At 40.7% G+C, this 26,011-nt stretch overlaps 1 protein-coding gene and 2 long non-coding RNA genes across 3 annotated transcripts; 2 read left to right on the top strand and 1 right to left on the bottom strand.

Moving 5' to 3' along the window:
* Positions 1 to 1,414: 1,414 nt before the first annotated feature.
* On the bottom strand, positions 1,415 to 17,888 carry LOC124284432 (adipocyte plasma membrane-associated protein-like). Its single transcript, XM_046720513.1, is given in 10 exon segments — positions 1,415 to 2,695; positions 3,074 to 3,145; positions 3,148 to 3,268; positions 3,913 to 4,047; positions 5,724 to 5,895; positions 10,422 to 10,538; positions 15,746 to 15,838; positions 16,409 to 16,524; positions 17,239 to 17,337; positions 17,772 to 17,888. Coding segments are annotated over 10 exon segments (1,239 nt in total). The 5' UTR covers positions 17,873 to 17,888; the 3' UTR covers positions 1,415 to 2,482.
* Positions 17,889 to 21,233: 3,345 nt separating this feature from the next.
* Positions 21,234 to 21,986, top strand: LOC124284421. The gene is made up of 3 exons (XR_006900545.1): positions 21,234 to 21,311; positions 21,713 to 21,810; positions 21,963 to 21,986. It is a non-coding gene; the product is annotated as an uncharacterized LOC124284421 (long non-coding RNA).
* Positions 21,987 to 23,708: 1,722 nt separating this feature from the next.
* On the top strand, positions 23,709 to 24,504 carry LOC124284415. The gene is made up of 3 exons (XR_006900543.1): positions 23,709 to 23,827; positions 24,230 to 24,327; positions 24,480 to 24,504. It is a non-coding gene; the product is annotated as an uncharacterized LOC124284415 (long non-coding RNA).
* The last annotated feature ends 1,507 nt before the right edge of the window (positions 24,505 to 26,011 follow it).

Genomic DNA, 26,011 nt, shown 5'->3' with positions numbered 1-26,011 from the left:
TGTCAGAGTCTTTCAAATATAATTTGATCATGTCTGATGAGTTGCACTATCAAATCTACAATTAGCATAGCTGTAAACAATAACATATTCAAGATTTGAAACTTTGTCATAAAAGTTACTTACGCTATACTGTCTACAGTCTGGTTTACTTTACCCAGTGCTAAATTCACCATGTGAAATCTACAGGATTATTAGAAGTTCAAAAAATGCTACTATAGCTATGAATATTATTTTTTTTCAACATTTGAAACCTCATAATGATCCACTGTTAATGCAACCAGAAGTATCAAATCCACTACAGATGTTAATTGAAAACACAACAGCTTCATCAACAGAACACACCAAGCTTGTTTCCAAACACCTTGATAAACCATCTTTCTTCTCAACAAGTTGCTGTATAATACTACACTGGGTAATACGGTGCTGGGTTCTGGGTAATAACAAGGTGTATTCAGGTGACACTAGCTTCAAACATTTTGTAAAACCCTACATAAATTATTGCATGTTAAACATTCACTCTAACTGGTAATTGAATATGTGCATTATCCTACTTTCTGAGCACAATGACAATACATAACAAAAAGGACATCCTCGCAAGATTCCTTTGAAATCATCAACGCATTTAACAAACGTTTTCTTGTCAAAGCACATCACCAGTGGAATATGCTTTGCAAAAATTATGAGCTCATAATTTACTGAAATGCAGGTTAAACAAAAGCAACTGGAGAAATGCAAAGCAAATGTCATGTTTTATCAAGGCACAATAAATTAGAGTGAGTAGGGGTTTATGCTGAGTTTAGAAATGTACCAGCAATATCAGAACAGGCTCCAATTTCTTGAAACAAAAGTTTTTACTCAAATTTCAAACTGAGTTTGACAATTAGTAAACAGCTGAATTTTTAACTCAAGTGCATTTGTAAAATAAAAAAAGCCCAAAGAACTTAAGTAATCTATCCACCAAACTCAAATTGTTTACTATGTTTGAGTTTAATATCGATTTCAGTTTATTCTGGGAAATGCATTTTCCTGCATTGTCTCAAATTTGAGTAAAAACTCTAACTTAAGTCAAAACTCAGACTTAAGTTTGTTTCGAGAAATCGGGGCCAGGACATGTTATGTTGAGCTACTCATCAGGGGAAGTTCATGCAATCTAATGTTGACGTCTGCTTAATGAGAATCAGCTGACGTCACGTGTGGCGATACCTCATTACAGACAGGAAGACTGCTCAAAAGTAAGGAGGCAAATATAAATATTTTGGCGTAATATGAATCATGTGCTATCCATTGGAACCAGACACCCTGGATGTCCTAGGGATGGTCATTGCACATTTAAAATATTTCAGAAGGAAGTGTCTGATTGAGATTCTATGTTCTTATCGCAATGGTAATATTACATGTTTGGCAGATTTGATAATTTTGACTAGATGGGGTAAATCCATTATATTTGATAACAAAAATAGTGCCACAGCTACTCTACATTGATATTTAAACTTCAAGGCCACCACACAACAGCAGAAACTGACATTCAACAAAGTTCTTCATAAATATAGAATATTAACATCTGAACAGTACAGATTTGAACAAAATATGATGTCATCACACAAAGAATTATACATGTCAAAGTTCAGTTTCCTCAGTCTAGTACTTTCACAGGAGGCAATGCTACTAGAGCTTAGATCACATTATAATAGAATAACAAAAATGGTAAAAGTACAAAGGTCAAATCAAAGTCAAAAGTTCAACTATTGCAACAAGTGGAACATACATGGTGAGTCCTACTATTCACTACACATGTAGTCGTGTAGTAAAACTATATGTTCTGTTGGTCTTTTGAAAACACTTTTCTGTGATGATCAATAAGTTGGCACAAAAGGAAACAATCACCAAAACATCAAGTACAGCAGAAGGTTGAGTGGGTAAAGGTGGTCCAGTTGTCAAAGACACTGAAATTTGCTGTGCAGAGTGTACCCTTCTATGATTTAGGGTTCGACTGACTGACTGACTGAGTTTGGTTTTCAACGCTTTTAGCAATATTCCAGCAACATCACGGCGGGGAACACCAGAAATGGGCTTCACACATTGTACCCATGTGGGGATTCGAACCCGGGTCTTCGGCGTGACGAGCCAATTTTTTAACCACTAGGCTACCCCACCACCCCTTTAGGGTTTGAATCCTGGTTGAACCTGACTATGTTTCTAGGTTAGTCAACACCCAACTCGTGCTTCATTTCACAGAAGTGGTGACTTACATCACTGCAGACTTTCCTCCCAAGCTAACACACCATAATATCATTGGCCACAGCTGAAAATGTCATCAAATCAAACTCACGGACTCACTCACACATAAAAAAGACTGATATATATGTTGGAAAGTTTCATCCAAATGGAAAAATAGAAAATGATTATAGTCTACAGCCGGCATAAATATGACTGCCAAAAAATATACTCTATTCAAAAAGAAATCCAGAAAAAAATCAAATCATTATCCTGTTTTCTTCAAACGCAGTCTGCTCAGAAATGGGAGATTGTAAGATCCAAGGTAGATAACTCCATCCTTCTCCTCGGCTTCACTGACTGAGGGCACTACAGTTCCTGTTGGATCATGTAGACTCTGTACGATCTGCCCTGTCTTGTCCACCTCCAATAACAGGCCGTACTTGGGGATAACACTGACGATGGTTTCTTGAGAAACAATCTAAATATATAAAGACAAGAGCAATTCAGACAGCAAATATGTAAAAAGCAAGGCCTATCCTGTAATTTTATATAAAGCTGTGATCAAACCATTGATGCAGTGCAAGTGTCCATTATCTTAACCATAGATGGTGTTTTTTAAAGAAACATGTCACTTCCTTCAGTTATGTCCCACAAATTGAACAATAACAGATGAACAGACATCTAACATAAATACCACCTATCCTTAAAATAAATAACAAATCCCAAATATTAAACAGTATTCTCTTACTCATTCATGTGAATCATGAATGTAGTATTTCAGATCCTGTCTGAATTTAACTCAAGCCACATGTTCACCGTCTGCCAAATCTAAGGGGAGACAACTGTGTCACTGTACCTTGGTGATGAGGCTTCTCAGCCAGGGTTTGTCACATGTGAAGTCCAGCATGGAGAACTTATCTGCCCTGCGCAGACTGTTGCCAGGCCAACCCAGTATGTCCCCCGGCGGTTACGCCTGATGTTGTCAGGAAGTCCAGGCAGGTTGTCCATGAAAACTTCCTTCTGGCCTGTCTTAGGTCCCTTCAGCCAGTATCTGAGTGGAAGGACAACACAGATGGAACTAACTCACTGCCTTACTGAGGGGCAGTGTACTAAGGCTGACATAACTCAGTTAGTGTATTTTGTGTAAGGTCATCCATTTCAGTTCAAATATTTCTCATCTCCATTCTACAGTATCATCATTAGAATAATTTATTCAGAGTGAACAATAAGTATCAGTACTGAGAGCTTAACAGCAGAATATGTAATGTAATGCTAGGCAGAGATACATCCCTTATCTGAATATTGTTCTCTATAGCAAGGGAGAAATTAATTACATTTTTTCGAAAGCTAGGTGACAAATATTCTGACATAGTAGTTATAAAACCCTTTTATTCCTTTTTGAGTGGGAAGTTAATGTAAGACTGGCACTAGCTGAGAATAATAAAAACACAACAAATAGCCACTTAAAGACCGAGCTGTATGTTGAAATGTGTTAAAGCAAAAGTAAAAGCAAAAATGGAAGATTTTCGAAAATTGGTATTTCTCCTAAACTGTGAAATTTTTCATTTGTCTAAAAACTATTGGCCATTTAGACACATCTTGCTGGAAAACATACAAAATCCCTGTGTTGTAGCAATATCATGTAACTGGTGGTGTTTTCAGGTGAAACAAGTCATGTAATACTTCACAATGTACCTCCAAATCCTCGCCTTTGTAGTTTCACACACCAGCAGAAACTCCCCATCGGAGGACAACTGGACACCATTTGCAAACGCAAGCCCGTCCATCAAAACTGTCATTTCTCGGGTCGTGGGATTAAAAGACATCACTCTGAAAGAAACATGCTGGCGTTAGTGATATTACTGAGTTGTAGGCAACATGAAATGCATGGGTCAGTCAGTTAACTATGCTCATTCTGTTTTCTAGATGACTCAATCCATCAATTCACTTCTGTATCAGGCCCAATGTACGAAAACTGAGCAAAACAATGTATGAAAACTGAACAATACAATGGTTTAGTGGATCAGTAAGTGAGTAGTTGAATGAGTGTGGTTGGTTGGTTGGTTGGTGTGAGTGAGTGAGTGAGTGAGTGAGTGAGTGAGTGAGTGAGTGAGTGAGTGAGTGAGTGAGTGAGTGAGTGAGTGAGTGAGTGAGTGAGTGAGTGAGTGAGTGAGTGAGTGAGTGAGTGAGTGAGTGAGTGAGTGACACTCATGCCTAATAATAAACGTGGAACCTAACAGTGAGAATTATGCAAATCAAATGCTTTCTTAATCAACAAATAGTCCAGGTTCCAGTTTTCAAGAGATTACCAAATGCAGTGCTCCAGATAAGCTGCGTATTTGCGTATAATACGCTATAGAAAAATTGAAATACACAAGAAAAATAAATGCCAGCAAATGAAAAAACACTAAATATTTACCTTTACGCTATGTTAAAATAAGAATGCGTATTTACCCAATACATCAAAATTATGGTGAGTATCAATTCAAGCCAATCGAAACAAACTTGTCCATCTCCAAATAGTCGCGATTCAAATATTCTTGAATAATTCTAAATGCAATTAAGATGCTCAATGCAGATAGAATACCAGTCATGGTTTGTTAACCCTTCACTGATTGGCCAATCTATAAATAGTAACCAATGAAATAGCTGTTTCCTGTGTACATGTCCTGTAAACAAAGCAAGCATGATTGAAAGCATCCACACGATCAAAGTAAAATATCTAGGTTTCTTTACTCTACAATCAGAAAACAGCTTCGTTAGAGGACTGCTAGATGAATTAATATTATGCTGTGTTTCACAGTCAGAATCAATTGCCAGTGATATCTTAAATAAACTTGTAACATTAGCTACTCGCGGTGTGGAAGTGAAACAACATGATGGGAATAAGGTTTTGAAATAAAACAAACAGTTGCTACAGTCTTATGAGGTGACGTTGTAGTGTGTGTCTGGCACACCTCTTATACTTGTTATTTGAAATGAATACCCGGATCTTAAATATATGGTGGGTATCAAAAAGTATAGATACCCACTTGAAATTGGAAATACCCACTTAGTTTTAAAAGTATGGGTATCGTACCCACATGACCAAAGGCTTATTTGGAACTCTGCAATTGGACCACGACATCCATTAGGGACAGTTCATAATTTATGGATAGGGGGAGTGATGATTTTTATGGAGAAGCATGTACAATGACACACACACACACACACACACAGACACACACAGACAGACACACACACACACACAACCCCCCAAAAATAAATAAATAAAAATTTATGTACAAAGTAAGTGAGCCCCCTTGCATGTCATGTACTAAATCAATGACCCCCCTTCTCCTTCCCATATTTGTGAAGCATATATTTTAAATATCTACATGTACAAAATTGCTGACCCCCCTAGTACTAGTGTACAAAATTGATGAACACCCACCCCCACCCCCCCGAAAAATCATAATCATCACAACATGCAACAACTCTAATTATCTCCAAGGTTGTGTCCCAACCTTCCTGATTCCTCAGCTTCCATGATACAGTATCTGTTTTCTCTTCTTCCCCATCTTGTGCTGGAGTCACTCAAGTAAATAGTTCCGTCACTTCCAATGTCAAGGTCATTCAGAAACTGAGGTCTTTGACCATTGACAGGCTCTTGTGAGGAGTACATCTCATGGACATCACCTGAAGTATATCAATTTTGTTGTTTTTCTTATATGTCTGCACAATATCCCAGCCCAATGATTTTACCAAAATATTAAATATTGCAGCTGTAATATCTACACCATGTTTGCTCTGGGGTAAATTTACCTGTGGGTAAAAGGTGAGTGAGTGAGTTACAATTTATCGTCACATTGGCAATATTTCAGCCATATCATGACGAGAACAATTAAATGTTATACATAGTAATTCATGGTAAATTATAAATACCTGTCAATGCGGGTAAAAGGGCAAAATGTGGGTTTCCATGATTCATAACATATCTGGGGCGTTTGATTCTGGCATACCTTGTCTGACCATCTACACAGAAGAAGTTTCAGAATGTGACAAAGACCGTCATAAGTGAATGGAAGCTGTCGTCTTGAGCATGTTTTCATCATCAGAGCATAGCGCCAAGGGGACAAGAAAGACAACCTGTACACTTGAAAGTCTAAACCCAAACTTACACAAATGCCTCTCAAAGAAGTCAAACTTACACACATGCTTCTTGTGTAAATGCCAGATATCTGTATATTACTATCTATAATATTACTATCTATAATACTCTACTCTAACCACTCCACCACGGGGGTGGATTGGTCAGCTGTAGATTGTTTGCTGTGTCACACCCCTGATTATGTCATGACAGATTACCAACAGTGGTAAGAAGGAAGCAGGTTGTTCTTAACTTATCTTCTATTAGAATCATTTTATATGAACTGGTTGTTCCTTACTTCTTTTGAGTAATATACATGGCTCTGACTTAGACAGTATGTAACCTGACTTCAAAATGAGGCTACTGCATTATTTTTATTTGGTCATTTCTGAGTAACTGATGCTACCTAGATGATACTACCTTTACAACTACTAATACATATACAGCTGTGTACGACTTCGAAGCATTCTCAGCTGATTATTACCCCAATAAATAATCACGCCTGGACCAAGCTGCATATTTCAACCAGTCACTTACATTTGTTGATAGGTCCATTGTTAGATATAGACTTGACATTTTATAAGAATAGTTATAGTGTATCATGGGAAAATAAGAATATTCCTGTCAAAGTAGAGTATTATAGATAGTAATATACAGATATCTAGCATTTACACAAGAAGCATGTGTGTAAGTTTGACTTCTTTGAGAGGCATTTGTGTAAGTTTGGGTTTAGACTTTCAAGTGTACAGGTTGTGGCGGAATACTTATGTCATCCACGACAGACGAGACAGTTAAAAGGTTCAACACTCTCAACTTACTTAGCTGCCCTCAGTACAGTTATCCCCATGAAATTGGGTATCAAGCTGACCAAAGTACCAGAGATTCTGGCACTACTACGCTCGTTCAAGTTGGAAGACCAACAAAAGAAATTTAAGGCTCCTGCCTGGGATCTCAACATAGTTCTACAACATCTGACCAGTGATGCCTACGAGCCTCTAGAATGGACATCCTTTGAACTACTAACTCAGAAAATGCTGTTCCTGATCGCCCTAGCAACAGCTGTAAGGATATCAGAAATACATGCTCTGGACTTTGAACGAACACGATTTGAATCAAGACATCGTGACATCGTACATCTTGGACTGAGATGGGATTTCATCGCCAAGAACCAACTGCCTGATCAGCCTGACAGACAGTTCCACATCCCAGCACTATCTACAGTCCTTGGTTCACAGGATACGCAGGATCTATCCTTATGCCTAGTCAGAGTACTTAAAGTCTACTTACAGAGAACTAAAACAAGGAGATGAAAATTCAAGCTGGATGAACGAGATGTCGGAGCTGAGGACGATGTATCATCTTGAATTTTGCTGGTCTGCGTAGATACTCCTGGTTGAAGTTCCTCATGTTGTAGATGAGCCGAAATTTCTCCTTGGAATTCTCCTTCTGTACCAGGAAAATTGGGGAGTAGAACCCGGCGTGATGAGATCTTGATCTATCTCTTCTACTGCCTCTTTGTTGAGTAGGGTTTGATAGCATCGTCCAGTTTCTCTATCTGGTCGGCTTCATAGTTGAAGGCCATCAGGTTGCTTGTGAGTGGCGGAGTGGCTTCCAACTGTATCTTGTACCCTCTGCGCATTATCTGGGATACGTAGTCGTCCTGTAGTATTCCCCAATTCTCCCAGTACCGTTGAAAACGTCCACCCACTGTCGAAGGTTGTACAGGAACGGCTGGGGGTGAAAGACTCCAGTCCTTCCGAACCTGGCCTTCAGCGCTTGATTCCTCTTGCACCCCTAGGTGCTCGGCCTCTTCTGGGGTTACCTCTAGGAGCTCCGGTTGGGCGACGAAAGGAGCCTCTTCCTCCTTTCATGCTGGAATACTTCTTTTCTCTGGCTCTCTGGACTCCTGCAAACTTAGATTTATTGGAGTAGCGTTGGGACGTCTGAGGAATCACGTTAGCCAAGGTGTCGATGGATTTAACCATCATAACCTCCCTTGAGTCGTGAGAGACTTCTCTGGCGACTTCTTCAATTCCTCCTCCGAAGATGTAAGATGCTGACCATGGGGCTCTGTATAAGGACTTGGTGAAGCGTTCACTCCAAGTGCATGCTGACAATAACCCTTGTCTTCTCAGGAGAGTCAAGCCCGCTGATGTGGATGCTAGGTGCTCCGACATAAACTGATGGTCCCTCTTCTGCATTAGTAGAGCGGAGTATATCATCCGGTCTTCTTCGGCCGGGGAATTCTTGAACTTCGAGATGAGAGTTTCGTTGATAGCCCTCGATCCGGCTAATCCGAAGAAAGTACATCTGGTGGTTGCATCCAGCTGCTCTAACTTCTTATCCTCTATCTTGTAAGTTCTTTGATGGGAGTCGGTGATAATCTTGTAGTCATCATCAACCTCTGGAGCCTTCAGGAAGGGTTCCATCCTATGTAGAGGGAATTTCCTGGCGTTGAACGTCGGGATGTGCTGATTCTGCGACTTGGTGGCTTTATCAAAAGGTTGTCTGGTACTTGAGAGATCGGGTCGATTGGTGGAAAGGTGAGCGTGTCGAAATAATCGTTGGACATCTTGTAGGTAAACGCCTCATCTGTGTCCTTAGAAGGTGATGAAGTCCAAGCCATTGGCGATCCAGGAGTTAACTTCCATATCGGAGAATATGCCTTCACCTTCATCCTCTGATTTAGACATCTCTCTCGCTCTATGGATGCACGACGACTTGAGTCTCTATAGGATGATCTGTAAGATGAGCTTCACGCCGGCGATCAATCCCGATGTGACCTTGAATCCTTCCTGGAGTTTTAAGATAATTCTCTAGGCCTTCGCGAAGGTGGGTTCCTGAACGTAGCTTCCCCTCTGTAGAAGTGCCTTCGCGCAGGCTCTTGATGGGCGTCAGAGTCCGATGGAGATGCAGACTCATATCTGCGACGTCTGTAGGGTTCAGGAGAACGCCTCGATTCCTTCCTGCGTGGAGACTTCTTAGCAGCAATCTTTGGAGCGTCTACGTTGGTAGTGGAGTCCAGACTCCTCACTTCAGATGGGGACGATCGTTGTGTCCGTGAGCCTTCGCGCAGGCTTTCCTCTTCATCCGGATGTGGTGGGGAGACTGTAGAGCCTTCACGCAGGCTAGTAGTCGTTGTAGAGGTCTTCATAGCAGCCTTCTCCTGAGTGAAGCGACATTCCATCATCGACATCATCTGGTCTGTAAACTGATGCATGAACAGTCCCAGGTTGAAGTTCTGCATTGTCTGAAGAGACTGCTGCAGGGATGATGCATCTGATACTGAAGAGACGTCATCTAAGGCTCGCTGCACTTTTGAAGAGTTAACGCTGCTACTATCTCTGGTACCCGATGTCTGCGTTGATAGTAGGTCTTCTGTCAATGTCTGCGCTGATAACAATGCCGATGTAGCTGTAGAACCAGGCTTCGTCTTCTTACTGACAATGGTGACTTCAGGTATGAGGATGGGTGGATCATCATAAACATCTGCTTCTTACACTCACCAACTTCTAGAACCAAACAGTTAAATTAGGTACAGCATGACAGAGTAACCATGGTAATAAGAAACAACAGGGACTTCTTTTCCTTCTTTTGAGTAGTATATGTAAACCGCCCTGCAAGGGTCTTGTTATATGCATCGGTTCCCAATTGCACAGATCGATGCTCATGCTGTTGATCACTGGATTGTCTGGTCCAGACTCGATTATTTACAGACCGCCGCCATATAGCTGGAATATTGCTGAATGCGGCGTAAAACTAAACTCACTCACTCACTTTTTTATATGCCTTTACTGTTGCTCACAATATATGGTCAATCTGTTCTCCTAATGTGTTGTTTAGTTGCCTATCATGACAGTTAGCAGTCATCACCTTCTTCATAGCTTCCTGGGGCGGTGGGGTAGTCTAGTGGTTAAAGCGTTGGCTCGTCACGCCGAAGACCCGGGTTCGAATCCCCACATGGGTACAATCAGTGAAGCCCATTTCTGGTGTTCCCCGCCGTGATATTGCTGGAATATTGCTAAAAGCGGCGTAAAACCAAACTCAGTCAGTCAGTCATAGCTTCCTCTCTCACCTGTTGCTACGTTGACCTGGAAAAGTCCCAGGTAGGCATCTGCTACTATCAGGTAGCCATCTTTGTTCATTCTCAAGCCAAGAGGTCGTCCACAGGTCGGCTCATTTGCATAACCTCCTGAAATCAAATCCACACACCCATGATACAGTTGTCTTTTTGTTAATAGGTTCAGCAAAACATAAAAACATGACCTTTCAAAAATTCTAGGCATACCTCTGCCTGGCACCATTTTCTTCCCTTGTATACATAAACCCAGCCTTAACTCTTGCTAGCACCTACTTCTAGCCTTATATACATCCACCTAAACTTACCTTTGGCTAGCACCCTCTTCTAGCCTTGTATACATTCACCTTGACTTACCTCTGGCTAGCACTTTTTTCCACCATTGTATACATCCACCTGGACTTACCTTTGGCTAGCACCCTCTTCTACCATTGTATACATCCACCTTGACTTACCTCTGGCTAGCACCCTCTTCTACCCTTGTATACATCCACCTTGACTTACCTCTGGCTAGCACCCTCTTCTACCCTTGTATACATCCACCTTGACTTACCTCTGGCTAGCACCCTCTTCTACCATTGTATACATCCACCTGGACTTACCTCTGGCTAGCACCCTCTTCTACCATTGTATACATCCACCTAGACTTACCTCTGGCTAGCACCCTCTTCTACCATTGTATACATCCACCTGGACTTACCTCTGGCTAGCACCCTGTTCTACCATTGTATACATCCACCTAGACTTACCTCTGGCTAGCACCCTCTTCTAGCCTTGTATACATCCACCTTAACTTACCTCTGGCTAGCACCCTCTGTATATTGTATGTATCAGTCTAGACTTACCTCTGGCTAGCACCCTCTATATATTGTATGTATCAGTCTAGACTTACCTCTGGCTAGCACCCTCTTCTACCATTGTATACATCCACCTAGACTTACCTCTGGCTAGCACCCTCTATATATTGTATGTATCAGTCTAGACTTACCTCTGGCTAGCACCCTCTATATATTGTATGTATCAGTCTAGACCTACCTCTGACTAGCACCCTCTATATATTGTATGTATCAGTCTAGACTTACCTCTGGCTAGCACCCTCTATATATTGTATGTATCAGTCTAGACTTACCTCTGGCTAGCACCCTCTATATATTGTATGTATCAGTCTAGACTTACCTCTGGCTAGCACCCTCTTCTACCATTGTATACATCCACCTAGACTTACCTCTGGCTAGCACCCTCTATATATTGTATGTATCAGTCTAGACTTACCTCTGGCTAGCACCCTCTATATATTGTATGTATCAGTCTAGACTTACCTCTGGCTAGCACCCTCTATATATTGTATGTATCAGTCTAGACTTACCTCTGACTAGCACCCTCTATATATTGTATGTATCAGTCTAGACTTACCTCTGGCTAGCACCCTCTATATATTGTATGTATCAGTCTAGACTTACCTCTGGCTAGCACCCTCTATATATTGTATGTATCAGTCTAGACTTACCTCTGGCTAGCACCCTCTATATATTGTATGTATCAGTCTAGACTTACAGTCTAGACTTACCTAGACTTACCTCTGGCTAGCACCCTCTCTTCTACCATTGTATACATCCACCTAGACTTACCTCTGGCTAGCAGTCTAGACTTACCTCTATATATTGTATGTATCAGTCTAGACTTCTACCTCTGGCTAGCACCCTCTATATATTGTATGTATCCACTAGGCTTACCTCTGGCTAGCACCCTCTATATATTGTATGTATCAGTCTAGACTTACCTCTGGCTAGCACCCTCCTCTATATATTGTATGCACCAGTCTAGACTTACCTCTGGCTAGCACCCTCTATATTGTATGTATCAGTCTATTACCTCTGGCTAGCACCCTCTATATACTGTAGACTCACCTCCACCTCTCTGACTAGCACCCTCTATATATTGTATGTATCAGTCTAGACTTACCTCTGGCTAGCACCCTCTTCTACCATTGTATACATCCACCTAGACTTACCTCTGGCTAGCACCCTCTATATATTGTATGTATCAGTCTAGACTTACCTCTGGCTAGCACCCTCTATATATGTATGTATCAGTCTAGACCTTACCTCTGGCTAGCACCCTCTATATATTGTATGTATCAGTCTAGACTTACCTCTGGCTAGCACCCTCTATATATTGTATGTATCAGTCTAGACTTACCTCTGGCTAGCACCCTCTATATATTGTATGTATCAGTCTAGACTTACCTCTGGCTAGCACCCTCTATATATTGTATGTATCAGTCTAGACTTACCTCTGGCTAGCACCCTCTATATATTGTATGTATCAGTCTAGACTTACCTCTGGCTAGCACCCTCTATATATTGTATGTATCAGTCTAGACTTACCTCTGGCTAGCACCCTCTATATATTGTATGTATCAGTATCCTCCCTAGACTTACTCTGTATCAGCTAGACTTACCCTCTTCTACCATTGTATACATCCACCTAGACTTACCTCTCACTAGCACCCTCTATATATGTATGTATCAGTCTAGACTTACCTCTGGCTAGCACCCTCTATATATTGTATGTATCAGTCTAGACTTACCTCTGGCTAGCACCCTCCTATATATATTGTATGTATCAGTCTAGACCTACCTCTGACTAGCACCCTCTATATATTGTATGTATCAGTCTAGACTTACCTCTGGCTAGCACCCTCTATATATTGTATGTATCAGTCTAGACTTACCTCTGGCTAGCACCCTCTATATATTGTATGTATCAGTCTAGACTTTACCTCTGGCTAGCACCCTCTATATATTGTATGTATCAGTCTAGACTCTACCTCTGGCTAGCACCCTCTATATATATTGTATGTATCAGTCTAGACTTACCTCTGGCTAGCACCCTCTATATATTGTATGTATCAGTCTAGACTTACCTCTGGCTAGCACCCTCTATATATTGTATGTATCAGTCTAGACTTACCTCTGGCTAGCACCCTCTTCTACCATTGTATACATCCACCTAGACTTACCTCTGGCTAGCACCCTCTATATATTGTATGTATCAGTCTAGACTTACCTCTGGCTAGCACCCTCTATATATTGTATGTATCAGTCTAGACTTACCTCTGACTAGCACCCTCTATATATTGTATGTATCAGTCTAGACTTACCTCTGGCTAGCACCCTCTATATATTGTATGTATCAGTCTAGACTTACCTCTGGCTAGCACCCTCTATATATTGTATGTATCAGTCTAGACTTACCTCTGGCTAGCACCCTCTATATATTGTATGTATCAGTCTAGACTTACCTCTGGCTAGCACCCTCTTCTACCATTGTATACATCCACCTAGACTTACCTCTGGCTAGCACCCTCTATATATTGTATGTATCAGTCTAGACTTACCTCTGGCTAGCACCCTCTATATATTGTATACATCCACCTAGACTTACCTCTGGCTAGCACCCTCTATATATTGTATGTATCAGTCTAGACCTACCTCTGACTAGCACCCTCTATATATTGTATGTATCAGTCTAGACTTACCTCTGGCTAGCACCCTCTATATATTGTATGTATCAGTCTAGACTTACCTCTGGCTAGCACCCTCTATATATTGTATGTATCAGTCTAGACTTACCTCTGGCTAGCACCCTCTTCTACCATTGTATACATCCACCTAGACTTACCTCTCTGGCTAGCACCCTCTATATATTGTATCTGTATCAGTCTAGACTTACCTCTGGCTAGCACCCTCTATATATTGTATGTATCAGTCTAGACTTACCTCTGGCTAGCACCCTCTATATATTGTATGTATCAGTCTAGACTTACCTCTGACTAGCACCCTCTATATATTGTATGTATCAGTCTAGACTTACCTCTGGCTAGCACCCTCTATATATTGTATGTATCAGTCTAGACTTACCTCTGGCTAGCACCCTCTATATATTGTATGTATCAGTCTAGACTTACCTCTGGCTAGCACCCTCTATATATTGTATGTATCAGTCTAGACTTACCTCTGGCTAGCACCCTCTATATATTGTATGTATCAGTCTAGACTTACCTCTGGCTAGCACCCTCTATATATTGTATGTATCAGTCTAGACTTACCTCTGGCTAGCACCCTCTATATATTGTATGTATCAGTCTAGACTTACCTCTGGCTAGCACCCTTCTATACCATTGTATAGACTTACCTCTGGCTAGCACCATATATTGTATGTATCAGTCTAGACCTCTCTGGCTAGCACCCTCTATATATTGTATGTATCAGTCTAGACTTACCTCTGGCTAGCACCCTCTATATATTGTATGTATCAGTCTAGACTTACCTCTGGCTAGCACCCTCTATATATTGTATGTATCAGTCTAGACTTACCTCTGGCTAGCACCCTCTATATATTGTATGTATCAGTCTAGACTTACCTCTGGCTAGCACCCTCTATATATTTGTATGTATCAGTCTAGACTTACCTCTGGCTAGCACCCTCTATATATTGTATGTATCAGTCTAGACTTACCTCTGGCTAGCACCCTCTATATATTGTATGTATCAGTCTAGACTTACCTCTGGCTAGCACCCTCTATATATTGTATGTATCAGTCTAGACTTACCTCTGGCTAGCACCCTCTATATATTGTATGTATCAGTCTAGACTTACCTCTGGCTAGCACCCTCTATATATTGTATACATCCACCTAGACTTACCTCTGGCTAGCACCCTCTATATATTGTATGTATCAGTCTAGACTTACCTCTGGCTAGCACCCTCTATATATTGTATGTATCCACCTAGACTTACCTCTGGCTAGCACCCTCTATATATTGTATGTATCAGTCTAGACTTACCTCTGGCTAGCACCCTCTATATATTGTATGTATCCAGTCTAGACTTACCTCTGGCTAGCACCCTCTATATATTGTATGTATCAGTCTAGACTTACCTCTGGCTAGCACCCTCTATATATTGTATGTATCAGTCTAGACTTACCTCTGGCTAGCACCCTCTATATATTGTATGTATCAGTCTAGACTTACCTCTGGCTAGCACCCTCTATATATTGTATGTATCAGTCTAGACTTACCTCTGGCTAGCACCCTCTATATATTGTATGTATCAGTCTAGACTTACCTCTGGCTAGCACCCTCTATATATTGTATGTATCAGTCTAGGCTTACCTCTGGCTAGCACCCTCTATATATTGTATGTATCAGTCTAGACTTACCTCTGGCTAGCACCCTATATATATTGTATGTATCAGTCTAGACTTACCTCTGGCTAGCACCCTATATATATTGTATGTATCAGTCTAGACTTACCACACGGTTCTCTGCCAAGCCTGGCTAGTACCCTCTTCTGCCCCTTGTATATGTCAAGGATTGTTCCATCCATGGTCCCTGTGTACAGGTGATCTACAGGGAAGAACATAGCATACACAATATCACAATCCTTCCTATGTCCTCATGGCACACATGTATATGCACAGCTGTCAGGTCTATTTTAGTTCATGTATCCACTGATACATATGTCTCCACAAAGGTGTCTCATATGTTTGATATTCTTTTTCTAAATTCTTATTTTCTTCTAATTGCAGTTGACCTTTAGTGGTACTCATACCTGACTTATCTCCCTTGTGGTAAAAAATATCAATAAGTCCATTGTAATATGCTAAATTCCATATGCTTTGTGCAAAAAACATTATAATAGACACAGAAACATACAGACAGACACACATCACTATAGCAAATGACACTTATTAGGATTTATCTGCCTGGCATTCTGGAAACACGGCAAACATGTTTGTTTTTCATTCATTGTTTACAAGTAAAGTTTGAAGTTAAAGATAATAAATATAGATTCCCAACCACTACATTATATGTCAGCAGTTTGGGCAACCAAGGTAACAAACCATAATTTGTCTTATGTATGAATTGAACACATCATATATATATTGACAACAAAAGCCTCAACTAGGCCATTACCTCCATCAAACACCAACGACTCGGGTCCCTCAATTTTGTTCTCAAATAGATGCTCTGCCTCGGTCAGCCTGTTATTGGGGGTCAAGACACCTGTCAGGGCAGGGCGAGACGGAAGACTGGGGCAAACAAGGAGTGAGTGTTAATTACATGCTTCCAGAAGTCCACAGGCACACAGACACAAACACAGTGAGTGAGTTTAGTTTTACACCGCTTTTAGAAATATTCCAGCAATATCACAGTAGGGACACCAGATTTGGGCTTCACACATTGTACCCATGTGGGGAATAGAACCTGGGTGTTTGGTGTGACACAGAAAATTTTAACCCCTAGGTTACCCCACTGCCCCCCAAAAACACAGATACACACATCACTTTATAAGTGCGTTAAACCCATCTCACTAGATGAAAACCAGTTTACAAGTATGACATAATGAACACATTTAATAGATTTATCATACCGTTACACAATACATAGTATTTTTCTTGTGTCCAAATCAGCAATAGCTTAGCTGTATCCCAGCAACCATAGTCGAATCTGGACCAGTAACATCATTGGTTAACAGCATATTCAACATCCCACACCAACAAAATCAGAGCCTGACAACTGATCCCCAATATTTTATGACATGCATGTGGTCCTGGGGATATATTCTGAAGGTACGTTTTGTAAAACATTTTCTATAGTGCGACCCCTCTTATTAGGCAGCCCTGCTCTACAAGCCTTAAAAACCAATGTTAATTGATCTACACTGTCTAAAAAGTGACATACAGTACATACAGAACAAGAGCACATGTATTGTACAACACCAACACTGGTTGTGAACTGTTTACCTGTATGACACTGGCTGTATCGGCGATGGCAGGATCACCAGGATGAGCACGGCACATATTACACTGGCCAGGATGAACGCAGCACCAAATGCCCCCCATCTTTGGAAGATACAAAAAAATATATCAAAAGGAAAGATCAAAGGCAAAAACAAAATCTGTACAATTGTATAAATCATCGATGAAGAAAAGAATTCATATTGTTATTATTTATGCAGTGAAGCTATTTCCCTCTAATAAATTTGAAATGCACCTGTATATAGAAGCACAAATCTTTCTATTTCTCATTGCATCATTAGTTTAAATGCATTTTAAGCCAGGTTAATGAGGACAATTTGGGCATGATAATTGTCAGTATTAAATTCTGAAAGACTAAAAATAAAACAGATAACAATTCATTGAATACAGTAACATATCCCACAACATGTCACAGTTAATTTATCACGGTGAGGGCACCCTCTGGTTGTTGGGTATTTGCTTTTCATTATCATGCTTTGTCATAACCAGCTGATTGCACGAAAACATTATCAATATACCCCTGAGACGCCACTGTATTTTGCTTTGCGTCGTCATCCGGAGATTCCCTCGCTTTAGTTGTGTTAGAGTCGAACTTTCTCTGCCTCACGTTGGATTCCATGCTGATCGACAAATGCCCAAAGGGACACAACTCTCCTAATATCCGAGATACCGCTAAACATTACAACTGTGCATATTCAGAGACCATACAATCGTATATGATACTTGTCCTTATGCTGCACTGACCCATAAGTTTATTGTTTTAATCGGAGTGAAAATACGAACTATTTTCAAATGCAAAATGCCAATTAAACGTCTGCCATCATACACCCTTATTGTAAAACATTTTAATATCTTGCATATCATCCACAGTACCCATATGTCTGATCCTACAGGGGGCGTAGCTACCATTATAACAAATAGCCAGTGCTTACAAATGATTTTTGCTAAAGATCAGCATGAAAGTTGGGCAAACACTCAATACTATCTAAATATAAAGTTTTGCAACCTATTGGGCTTACACGAAAGAAATGGCTTGCTACGCGCCTGTCCTAACAAATCTCACCGATTACTGCAACTCAGCTCATTGCATAGGTTTGTTTTGTTACATGAACATATATTAAGTATCTAACGAGTGAGTGAGTTCAATATTGCTCCATCAAGGCGCTTGAAAGAAAGAAGGGGAATGAATGAAACATGTATTCAGAAAGCCAAACCCACCCCCACCTCCATTTTTTTGTTTGTTGCGTAGTGTCACGCTCCTACCAGGAGTTCTATGTAAAGTCATTGCTGCGCTTGAGTGTGGTCTGATGTTTGACTTCATAACTTTGTTCGATTTAGCGGTACCCGAATTTTACTTGAATCCAATTACTTCCCATGGTACTATGACGTCACAATGACGTGACGTCATGACAATCACTCCGACATCCACTCGGTAATGTCAACACGCTTGAGTTTTGCTCACTAAGTTTTTGCGACTCTTTCCGTGAAACAAGTGTTGAAAATGACTTATTGTGGCCGCGACTGGCTCCGAGGGGCAAGAACAGCTCCAGGTGAGTTTTAGCTTACAGTTAATGCGATTTTTAAGTACGGGAAAACGATTTGATGACTGAAATCAATTTCATTCAGTGTCTCTCTACTGGAAAAAACTTCACTGGCGATGACAAATTAAATAGATGATGTGAGTGGTTATGTAGATATGTATTTGATGTCTGATGGACAAGAGTTTAGACTGAGGTTAATCAAAATGAAAAGACGTTTCAATAAAGGTAAAACGATAAGGATGGAGAATAATGAATCTGGATTAGCAGCCAAAATAGATTTGATGAAGGGCATGCTGGATCTAAATGTGACAATTTGACAAAGCTTAAAGGCAAGCAAAAAGTTAAAGGGGCGTTTTATTTTTCAAGCTTAGAAGGATAATTGGAGACTGTAGACTTATTTCATCTTCCAGACCTGAAGCATCTGTTTAACAGTGAACTTCTGGATGAGTTTGACTCTATCCGCCTTTGGCTCCATCTGATCCGGACTGCCATCCTCCGCGAAAATGAGGTAGGTTCTGTGGCCTGTATAATTTGAATGCTGTAGCATGATATTCCCATGGAAATAAAACTGTATTGTAGTGAAAGAGTGAATGCTTGTCATGTAAAACGTTTTGCTGTAAAGATCTGTGGAATATGAATGTATATCGTTTTTTCTAACAGGTGACTGAGAACAAGAGAGGCAAAGCGAAATCTGTGGATGTTACAGAGAGGTTGACTGTGGTTGGACACAGATGTCCGAGCTTTTCCTCAGCAATGATCGCCACCCCAGCGTGCGACACTCACTCGTCGACATCCACAACACCGTCACCACGGCCGCCTCTCACTACAGACTCTCGCGACTTCTCCCACCACCCATCTTCGTCCAGGGAGAATTGGTTCCCCTGCTCTGCCCCTAAAGCCGGGAAGCTCACACGTTTCATCACCAGTGTCCGTACAAGACTGGCATATGTTGTCTCTAAAACAAAGTAAAACCCACAGACGTTTCTGTTGTCAAATGCCGTGTTAGAGACACTTCTGGATATAAGTCTGTCTTTGTTCGTGTTGTTCAGTGTATCAGGAACATCACCAGCAGCAAGAACCAGGTTCTCCTGTGTGAAAAGATACACATGTATTGTAAAACCTTTCTTGATGGGTGTACATTGAATGTGATTTGTTTGAACTTGTACATATTGTGTGACGTTATACACCTTGTAAATGATGAAACTGTAATTCATTATTTGTAAATGAATATATAAATCCTGTTTTGCTTGCAATTTTCTACTTCTCTAAATCATTGCAATTTCGTCATTCCTTTGACCAATGTCTCTTCCTGGCAGTTATGTAAATGCAGACATTAGATGGAATGAATGAAACGTGAACTTGTTTGTTGTCTGTTTTCCTTGGCGTGTACACAGTTAGACAGCCGTGTGTTGAGATGCCGACAACTTTTAAAGCGTGTCTGGTTCTGAGTTTAGGGTCTTATCTTCATGCACAGGATCAAGTATTCATATGTACCTGTGTGTTACACAAACGGTTGATGGTGCTGTATCAGTTGGTGGTAAAAGAGGGAAGATAAGATATAAATGGGATGGTGGTATATATAGTAAGCACATATAGTAAATAGCTGAATGTCTTTGTCGATGATGGCTTGTTGGACTAAGACATGTAGCATAATGTGGTAGGTGCTTCATGCATACGAACACTGTTACAAAACTGTCAGTTCCGTCTATGTCACATGAAGGAAAGGGTGAATGGGCTGGATTTGACGCTGATTTGAGCAATATTCCAACTAAACTGACTGCGGAAATATAACCAGAAATTACACATTGTTCACATGTGGGATATCTAACAGAAGACTATGGCGCCACGTGTCTGCGCTTATGAATGTATCGACGGATTAAAATACTTTCAAAGCAGGTGGAGGTGGTGAATTCAGGAATCATATAAAATTCAGCTTGTGACACCTGGTGTTTAGTCCTGAAATTATCTCGGTATTAGGCGTGAGGTGTTGAATACACGGTGGCGTGGAGGTCATATTCTACTGGCATTAAAGATGTTAATATACTGTATAACACGCATGTGAAACAGACGTGTCAGAAAAGACAGCGGTGCCAGTAACTACACAATGCAACCTGTAGGAATTATGTCCGTGATATAGGCGACATATGATGTTCTGTCATTACGATTTCCTTATTTCAAGTAAAACAGTTTATGTGTCTTGCTCAGGGAAACATGTCTTGAGTAATCGTGAAAAGAACCTGGTCCAACACTCTCTGCAGGTTTAGGAGCTAAGCACTAGTGTATGGTCATATGTATTGTTAAATTTAGTGGTACGCGTGTGTTTATTCAATCCGGTTACCTCCGTGGTACTATGACGTCACAATGACGTGACGTCATGACAATCACTCCGACATCCACTCGGTAATGTCAACACGCTTGAGTTTTGCTCACTAAGTTTTGCGACTCTTTCCGTGAAAGAAGTGTTGAAAATGACTTATTGTGGCCGCGACTGGCTCCGAGGGGCAAGAACAGCTCCAGGTGAGTTTTAGCTTACAGTTAATGCGATTTTTAAGTACGGGAAAACGATTTGATGACTGAAATCAATTTCATTCAGTGTCTCTCTACTGGAAAAAACTTCACTGGCGATGACAAATTAAATAGATGATGTGAGTGGTTATGTAGATATGTATTTGATGTCTGATGGACAAGAGTTTAGACTGAGGTTAATCAAAATGAAAAGACGTTTCAATAAAGGTAAAACGATAAGGATGGAGAATAATGAATCTGGATTAGCAGCCAAAATAGATTTGATGAAGGGCATGCTGGATCTAAATGTGACAATTTGACAAAGCTTAAAGGCAAGCAAAAAGTTAAAGGGGCGTTTTATTTTTCAAGCTTAGAAGGATAATTGGAGACTGTAGACTTATTTCATCTTCCAGATCTGAAGCATCTGTTTAACAGTGAACTTCTGGATGAGTTTGACTCTATCCGCCTTTGGCTCCATCTGATCCGGACTGCCATCCTCCGCGAAAATGAGGTAGGTTCTGTGGCCTGTATAATTTGAATGCTGTAGCATGATATTCCCATGGAAATAAAACTGTATTGTAGTGAAAGAGTGAATGCTTGTCATGTAAAACGTTTTGCTGTAAAGATCTGTGGAATATGAATGTATATCGTTTTTTCTAACAGGTGACTGAGAACAAGAGAGGCAAGGAGAAATCTGTGGATGTTACAGAGAGAGGTTGACTGTGGTTGGACACAGATGTCCGAGCTTTTCCTCAGCAATGATCGCCACCCCAGCGTGCGACACTCACTCGTCGACATCCACAACACCGTCACCACGGCCGCCTCTCACTACAGACTCTCGCGACTTCTCCCACCACCCATCTTCGTCCAGGGAGAATTGGTTCCCCCTGCTCTGCCCCCTAAAGCCGGGAAGCTCACACGTTTCATCACCAGTGTCCGTACAAGACTGGCATATGTTGTCTCTAAAAACAAAGTAAAACCCACAGACGTTTCTGTTGTCAAATGCCGTGTTAGAGACACTTCTGGATATAAGTCTGTCTTTGTTCGTGTTGTTCAGTGTATCAGGAACATCACCAGCAGCAAGAACCAGGTTCTCCCTGTGTGAAAAGATACACATGTATTGTAAAACCTTTCTTGATGGGTGTACATTGAATGTGATTTGTTTGAACTTGTACATATTGTGTGACGTTATACACCTTGTAAATGATGAAACTGTAATTCATTATTTGTAAATGAATATATAAATCCTGTTTTGCTTGCAATTTTCTACTTCTCTAAATCATTGCAATTTCGTCATTCCTTTGACCAATGTCTCTTCCTGGCAGTTATGTAAATGCAGACATTAGATGGAATGAATGAAACGTGAACTTGTTTGTTGTCTGTTTTCCTTGGCGTGTACACAGTTAGACAGCCGTGTGTTGAGATGCCGACAACTTTTAAAGCGTGTCTGGTTCTGAGTTTAGGGTCTTATCTTCATGCACAGGATCAAGTATTCATATGTACCTGTGTGTTACACAAACGGTTGATGGTGCTGTATCAGTTGGTGGTAAAAGAGGGAAGATAAGATATAAATGGGATGGTGGTATATATAGTAAGCACATATAGTAAATAGCTGAATGTCTTTGTCGATGATGGCTTGTTGGACTAAGACATGTAGCATAATGTGGTAGGTGCTTCATGCATACGAACACTGTTACAAAACTGTCAGTTCCGTCTATGTCACATGAAGGAAAGGGTGAATGGGCTGGATTTGACGCTGATTTGAGCAATATTCCAACTAAACTGACTGCGGAAATATAACCAGAAATTACACATTGTTCACATGTGGGATATCTAACAGAAGACTATGGCGCCACGTGTCTGCGCTTATGAATGTATCGACGGATTAAAATACTTTCAAAGCAGGTGGAGGTGGTGAATTCAGGAATCATATAAAATTCAGCTTGTGACACCTGGTGTTTAGTCCTGAAATTATCTCGGTATTAGGCGTGAGGTGTTGAATACACGGTGGCGTGGAGGTCATATTCTACTGGCATTAAAGATGTTAATATACTGTATAACACGCATGTGAAACAGACGTGTCAGAAAAGACAGCGGTGCCAGTAACTACACAATGCAACCTGTAGGAATTATGTCCGTGATATAGGCGACATATGATGTTCTGTCATTACGATTTCCTTATTTCAAGTAAAACAGTTTATGTGTCTTGCTCAGGGAAACATGTCTTGAGTAATCGTGAAAAGAACCTGGTCCAACACTCTCTGCAGGTTTAGGAGCTAAGCACTAGTGTATGGTCATATGTATTGTTAAATTTAGTGGTACGCGTGTGTTTATTCAATCCGGTTACCTCCCGTGGTACTATGACGTCACAATGACGTGACGTCATGACAATCACTCCGACATCCACTCGGTAATGTCAACACGCTTGAGTTTTGCTCACTAAGTTTTTGCGACTCTTTCCGTGAAAGAAGTGTTGAAAATGACTTATTGTGGCCGCGACTGGCTCCGAGGGGCAAGAACAGCTCCAGGTGAGTTTTAGCTTACAGTTAATGCGATTTTTAAGTACGGGAAAACGATTTGATGACTGAAATCAATTTCATTCAGTGTCTCTCTACTGGAAAAAAACTTCACTGGCGATGACAAATTAAATAGATGATGTGAGTGGTTATGTAGATATGTATTTGATGTCTGATGGACAAGAGTTTAGACTGAGGTTAATCAAAATGAAAAGACGTTTCAATAAAGGTAAAACGATAAGGATGGAGAATAATGAATCTGGATTAGCAGCCAAAATAGATTTGATGAAGGGCATGCTGGATCTAAATGTGACAATTTGACAAAGCTTAAAGGCAAGCAAAAAGTTAAAGGGGCGTTTTATTTTTCAAGCTTAGAAGGATAATTGGAGACTGTAGACTTATTTCATCTTCCAGATCTGAAGCATCTGTTTAACAGTGAACTTCTGGATGAGTTTGACTCTATCCGCCTTTGGCTCCATCTGATCCGGACTGCCATCCTCCGCGAAAATGAGGTAGGTTCTGTGGCCTGTATAATTTGAATGCTGTAGCATGATATTCCCATGGAAATAAAACTGTATTGTAGTGAAAGAGTGAATGCTTGTCATGTAAAACGTTTTGCTGTAAAGATCTGTGGAATATGAATGTATATCGTTTTTTCTAACAGGTGACTGAGAACAAGAGAGGCAAGAGAAATCTGTGGATGTTACAGAGAGAGGTTGACTGTGGTTGGACACAGATGTCCGAGCTTTTCCTCAGCAATGATCGCCACCCCAGCGTGCGACACTCACTCGTCGACATCCACAACACCGTCACCACGGCCGCCTCTCACTACAGACTCTCGCGACTTCTCCCACCACCCATCTTCGTCCAGGGAGAATTGGTTCCCCCTGCTCTGCCCCCTAAAGCCGGGAAGCTCACACGTTTCATCACCAGTGTCCGTACAAGACTGGCATATGTTGTCTCTAAAAACAAAGTAAAACCCACAGACGTTTCTGTTGTCAAATGCCGTGTTAGAGACACTTCTGGATATAAGTCTGTCTTTGTTCGTGTTGTTCAGTGTATCAGGAACATCACCAGCAGCAAGAACCAGGTTCTCCCTGTGTGAAAAGATACACATGTATTGTAAAACCTTTCTTGATGGGTGTACATTGAATGTGATTTGTTTGAACTTGTACATATTGTGTGACGTTATACACCTTGTAAATGATGAAACTGTAATTCATTATTTGTAAATGAATATATAAATCCTGTTTTGCTTGCAAATTTTCTACTTCTCTAAATCATTGCAATTTCGTCATTCCTTTGACCAATGTCTCTTCCTGGCAGTTATGTAAATGCAGACATTAAATGGAATGAATGAAACGTGAACTTGTTTGTTGTCTGTTTTCCTTGGCGTGTACACAGTTAGACAGCCGTGTGTTGAGATGCCGACAACTTTTAAAGCGTGTCTGGTTCTGAGTTTAGGGTCTTATCTTCATGCACAGGATCAAGTATTCATATGTACCTGTGTGTTACACAAACGGTTGATGGTGCTGTATCAGTTGGTGGTAAAAGAGGGAAGATAAGATATAAATGGGATGGTGGTATATATAGTAAGCACATATAGTAAATAGCTGAATGTCTTTGTCGATGATGGCTTGTTGGACTAAGACATGTAGCATAATGTGGTAGGTGCTTCATGCATACGAACACTGTTACAAAACTGTCAGTTCCGTCTATGTCACATGAAGGAAAGGGTGAATGGGCTGGATTTGACGCTGATTTGAGCAATATTCCAACTAAACTGACTGCGGAAATATAACCAGAAATTACACATTGTTCACATGTGGGATATCTAACAGAAGACTATGGCGCCACGTGTCTGCGCTTATGAATGTATCGACGGATTAAAATACTTTCAAAGCAGGTGGAGGTGGTGAATTCAGGAATCATATAAAATTCAGCTTGTGACACCTGGTGTTTAGTCCTGAAATTATCTCGGTATTAGGCGTGAGGTGTTGAATACACGGTGGCGTGGAGGTCATATTCTACTGGCATTAAAGATGTTAATATACTGTATAACACGCATGTGAAACAGACGTGTCAGAAAAGACAGCGGTGCCAGTAACTACACAATGCAACCTGTAGGAATTATGTCCGTGATATAGGCGACATATGATGTTCTGTCATTACGATTTCCTTATTTCAAGTAAAACA

Source organism: Haliotis rubra, unplaced genomic scaffold (assembly GCF_003918875.1).
Source record: "Haliotis rubra isolate DU_JTF1 unplaced genomic scaffold, ASM391887v1 Scf337, whole genome shotgun sequence".
In the NCBI taxonomy this organism is placed as follows: domain Eukaryota; kingdom Metazoa; phylum Mollusca; class Gastropoda; order Lepetellida; family Haliotidae; genus Haliotis; species Haliotis rubra.
This window is presented reverse-complemented; position numbering and strand designations above follow the sequence as displayed.